This window comes from Ruditapes philippinarum, unplaced genomic scaffold (assembly GCF_026571515.1).
Source record: "Ruditapes philippinarum isolate M1 unplaced genomic scaffold, ASM2657151v2 ctg9552_1_1_1_1, whole genome shotgun sequence".
In the NCBI taxonomy this organism is placed as follows: domain Eukaryota; kingdom Metazoa; phylum Mollusca; class Bivalvia; order Venerida; family Veneridae; genus Ruditapes; species Ruditapes philippinarum.
Genome location: NW_026855817.1, coordinates 86,781 through 92,229, shown reverse-complemented (window position 1 = coordinate 92,229; position 5,449 = coordinate 86,781). Strand labels below are relative to the sequence as shown.

Here is a 5,449-nt window from a genome sequence, read left to right as displayed (position 1 = left end):
TCGTAACTCACTGAAAATTTTAATTTTGTGGTCTGTTAGGATCAGAGAGCTCTGCTATTGCTGGATTGTCGACAACTAAATGCTGCTCGGGAACTTTACTAAGTCTACAAAAATAAAAGATGAAACGGTACATTAAAGATGGTAATTAGCTTTAAAATTTTGTAAGTATGCCCAATTGAAATTGCATGTCATTTTGAAAAAAAAATATTATAGAAATAATAAATTAAGGAAAATTTAATAAGTAAAATAGTCATAAGCAGATTCTTAACTTATTGCCTCTTAATTATGACAAAGTAAACTAGGAACTGTTAAGGCCATCAATCAGGATCATTAAGATGTAATACGTAAAAAAGCGCAAACAATAAAATGATAATTAAAACAAGCTTATTCATAAAAGAAAGTTTAGGCACCTCAAGGTGCACGCATGTTTGTATGACCCAAAGCTTCAAATACATTTGATGAAAATCACGCTTAAAATATATAATTTGGAAATAAATGGGTAAAATGAAAAGTGTTTTCTTCTTAGAAATAAACAAAGAAATATTTTTTTACCGCTGAATCAAAGCTTGTTTCTCATGATTGAGTGCATTCAGATTACCCTCCTAACTCTTTTCTTATGCCTTTAAGATGATCAATAAGTTTCATCGCGCTTTTGTTTGAATCTATCAGGAACGTTATTTCATCTTCTTGATTCTGTACTTTAACTGTAACTCTTTTATGCATTGGTCGGTATTTCGTTCTGTTCCTTTTTCTCTGTTAAATTAAATTAAAACAAGATTATTGTTAAAAATAGAATGTTCTAGCTCTTTCTTTATTCAAGTGAACAGATGTAATATGTCTGTCAATTGCTTTTATATCTTTTAATGTTAAATTCGAAAGTGTTTAGACATAGATAATCAATTAAGACCTGTGACTCTTGCTTCAAATGTTATGAACGCATAATAAATTTATCATACTACGGTGTTAAATTTGTGTGTACATATTCTTAGATTCTGACAAACAGATACATTAATTATAATTAAAATAAATCACTTTACATGAGTTTCTTGTTTAGATTGTTCCTGTCCACGTCCTTGTTGTGCCTGGTGTGAATCATTTCTAGATTGAATTATTCAGAACTTGATAATTGGAGGTTTGCATATACAAAATGTACATGTGAATGATAATAAAATGACTTCTTATGTTGAATAAAATATTAAAAGACTTCATATATTTATAATGATTAAATGTCTTGATATATATTATAATCAAATAGCTTCATATATATAAAACGGCATATTGTCATGTATATATATATATATGAGATACCTAACTATTTTTTTATTTTTTTTAAAGTAAATAAGAAAAGTATTATTTACAATTAGGACAAAATAGAAAATATTCTATGTTTCAAGTAATTTTCAGTATATAATTACAGAAACATTTTAATTTGTATCAGGAACTGTTTGAAGAATTCTGATAGGATACCTTTTCGTTTCATTAACAGTTTGAGACAATAGTGCCTCGATATCTTTATGAGCCTTTCTGAGCCTTTCATTTTCTTTCATTTGCCTGTTCAATTCTGTTCTTAGATGCTGTATTTCTTCGGAGTCGGCTTGTCTTATGTTCGTTTGACTGGCCGGTCCCATCTTTTAGATAAGAACATTGTCAAATGCTAAAAGTGCCTTTTATATGCATGTATACAAATACAAATTTATTCTCAATTGTATTTTGTATTTCAAATTTATTATACCAATCATTGACTGACAGGTATCTACTTAACGTTGAAGAAGGTTAATAGGTCAGTATATTTTGTATTCAGTTATCTGATTCAATATGAAAACATATACATGTATGTATTACAACTATAATCAAATACAATTATATCTTTACTTTAATCAAACTGATACAAATAAACGTTTTGATATAATAAAATCTGATATCATTCTCGTATAACCTTTCATGTATTAAAAGTAAATACATACCATGTCCTCATTGAATATATGTATCTTATTTTCTAGATCCTTCATTATCTGACAAATAAGGGATCTTGCATTGCCATCAAATCTCATCTCTCTTTGTAAGCTTCTAATGGTATGTGATGTTTTATAACATTCGCCATCCAACACTTTATACAAATCAGAGGTCTTCATTAAATGGTAGGGTACTTGGTTCTTACTTAGACCTCGGTCTAATACATGTACGTTGCCCATCCTTTTTGTCTTTAAAGAAAAACTGTTATTATGAAGTAGAAAACCAATCAATCTATGAATGTTTATAACTTTATATATTTGTTTCCTATATATATGTATTCCCATCTAAACACAACGGTGAGGTGTTAAATTAATAAAAAAGAAAAGTTTACAGGAAACTACAATTGTATTTTCGATTAAACCCTAGGAATCTTATAATGAAGTAAAACTCGATCAAAACAGTACTGCTAACTGACCTATGTCAGCTTAAATATTTAATAATATTCTATATATTTAATCAAAATGTTTTATAAAATAGTTCGTGTTTCATTGTACGTAGGTTATATATATAATTAGCTATAAAGGGAAAGGAATTCAGCTTAGATCTAATGATTTATAATAAACAGTTATCTGACGGATAAAATCAATACCGTACTGATTATGACCTTGATATGCTTGCAATAAACCAATGTTATAATAAACATGTTAACTGAAATAGATAAATATTTAGAGTATTTAGGGTGTTCAATGTTATGGTTTGATTAAAAAATGATTTAAAACTGTAAATGAAATGCTCTATAATTTTGAAGGTTGTTTTGTGTAAACATGTTATATATGATAACAATAATTTTACATAGTGTTCGGTATCTAGTTTAAATGTCAAAATATTGGGAACTTGTATGCATTCATAAGCAAATTAAAAAAAAATTTACATATTGTGTAATTTGTTCCAATCAAATTTTTCCAAAAAATTATTTCGTCTGTTTAATTTTCCGCGAAAGGTTTTTCACTGTAAAATTCGATTGAAATTTACGTGAAAATTTTAAATTTTTAAAAGGGGGTTTTATTGTTTTAAAATTCTGACTTTACTCTTTTTAAAAGATATAAAATTAACTAGAAATGGTCAGGGTTTAAAATAGTGGCTATAAACGAAAAATATATTCTACCTAAGGTGATTTAAAATTTTTTACAAAAATTTCATAACAATTAACTGTTGCAAAGATCATTTAAAAATGATCCCATGTCATGATATATGTTTTTTTTAAATTAACACAATTTGGGAAATTTTTGGTTTTTTTAAAAAGTTGTGTATCCGCTGTCATAAAGGGAAAATTAAATTAAAATATTGACAACAACATTTATATTGCTTTATCACATAAACCGCGGCGCAGGAGTGTAATAAAGCCATTTAATAATCAAAGCACTGAATGTACTGATGGGGAGGCTATGAGAGAATGTTTCAGACTTACAGTTTCTTTTCTTTTTGCTTAAGATATGCTACCAAAATAAAAAGATATGCACATTGCGCTATTTATCCTTACTGTTGTGTTCAACCATTCATATATATGGTTAATGTGGTTGACTATTCATTTTGTTAATATTCCAGAACATTTCATTGAGGTGTCCATTCGGACTGTTAATCATGCAAATTTTGAAAAACCTAAACTGTCAATAATAAATGACATACCAGCAAGTATGACGACTGTTCATTATCAGATAACAATAACATTTTACAACTGACGGTTCCTTATCAAAATATTATAGGACTGTTCATCATAAATATTTTATGTCATTTTAATATTATTGAATGATAATAACAACTGCAAGTGATGCAACATTTTTATTGAACATAAAAATTATACACGTTTAGCTGTACCATAATTGAGATCAATAAGATACTGTCTTGTGATAAGTATTAATATTCATGCTCTACGGACAGAAGGTTGTCTTCTCCAGAAGCAAATCTCGAATAAAATCACGTTTCAGAAAATTATTCCTATTTCATTACTGACGGCGTCGGATAATATTAAAGCTAAATATTTCTTGAAAGAATACATATCTGCAAAGCTTATTCAAAACTGAATCAACCTAAGTGAAAATTGATCAGGAAGTTATATCTTCTTTTTATACCGCCAACACTCAACCAACTTATGGTAGTTAATCGATAGATTTTACGTGTATTTTTAAACCTCACTAGCTTGAAATATATACTGCGGAAAATCTGTTGTTAACAGGGTGTGCGGTTATTACGTAGGGTTTCCCTGTCGACCATTTCCCGCAAATAGATGAGAACATCGAAGCCGACAGTGCTATGAATGGTGTTATAAATGGCGTGTTTTGGAAGTGTTTGTTGAAACTTCTCCAAATCCCTCCAGAGGCGTGCACGTCGCGGAGAAGGTACACGGAAGGTCATAGTCAATTCATCAGAAGTACCAGAGGTGATTGGTTGACCTGTCGTGACTTACTCTGGAGGTTTGGCGCTAATAGATGCCGTTTTTGTTGTCGTCAGTCAGAAAGTTGATGCCTTGACGGTATTGTCGTCTCCTTTACCACCAAAGAACGAAGAATGGGCTTCCAGGAAGAATCTGCTTGAAAAAGACGTTCCAGATGCTATAATCTCGGACATATGGTTATTCCGGTGCCGAGTATAAATAAACTTAAAACACACACACTTTTGTTGAAAAAAAACAAAAAAAAACAACAACACATTTTCTGTAGTAATTTTTCAAGTGTTGTAAAATGAATAAGAAATTCCTCTTATGCCGCCGATTATTTTTAGAACACAAACATAAAAGTTCTTTTTTTTTATTTTTCAAATAAACATTAATCACTTCAGCGCGCGCAAATATCGTTTTCAAATTAAAGTTTCGTAAGATATTTTAATGACTTCCTGATGCTCGACTGTAAGTAATTTGTATATGTATGCGTTTTTTTTTTGTTTTTTGTTTTTTAATTAAAGCTTCTTATTCTTTAATATTTTTATGTATCTCATAATCTGTATTGAAAATTTGAATTTTATTACACATGGACTATCAAATTATGATGTATGCCCTAGAATTGAATAAACTTTCTAATTACACAATACGGGGTCATACTGATCTTTGCGTCTTTCTCTGAAATAATTATTTCCTTGTTAAAACATATTTGACCACATATTTCTGTCAATTAACTGTTCACTTTACTTCCGATTTTTGTTGTACGGAAACACATGTTTTTATTTGTGTTTTCTAATCAATTCGAATCTATAATCAGTTTAATGGGATCACCACCGGGTAAACGACTACTAGGTACTTCGGTCATGTTTTTTACCCCAAATATTTGAATGTTTCTATTGGGATTAAAATGAGCATAGTTAACTAAACAACTGGTTGTATAAATCCCTGACCTGTATAATTCTAATTATGAGATTAGTGAATATATAAGACTTTCACTACAAAATATTCCTAAACAAAAGAGCACATGTTTAAATTTATTCCTATACAAATAAAAGATCAGAG

At 29.3% G+C, this 5,449-nt stretch overlaps 1 protein-coding gene across 1 annotated transcript; it reads right to left on the bottom strand.

Annotated features, from left to right (window-relative positions):
• Window positions 1-19: 19 nt before the first annotated feature.
• LOC132744491 (uncharacterized) lies at window positions 20-2,227 on the bottom strand. Its single transcript, XM_060733216.1, has 5 exons — window positions 1,965-2,227; window positions 1,468-1,628; window positions 1,038-1,098; window positions 599-753; window positions 20-104 (listed from the first exon to the last, which is right to left on the bottom strand). The coding sequence occupies exons 1-5, from the start codon at window positions 2,190-2,192 to the stop codon at window positions 20-22; spliced, it is 690 nt and encodes a 229-aa protein (XP_060589199.1). The 5' UTR covers window positions 2,193-2,227.
• Between the last annotated feature and the right edge of the window lie 3,222 nt (window positions 2,228-5,449).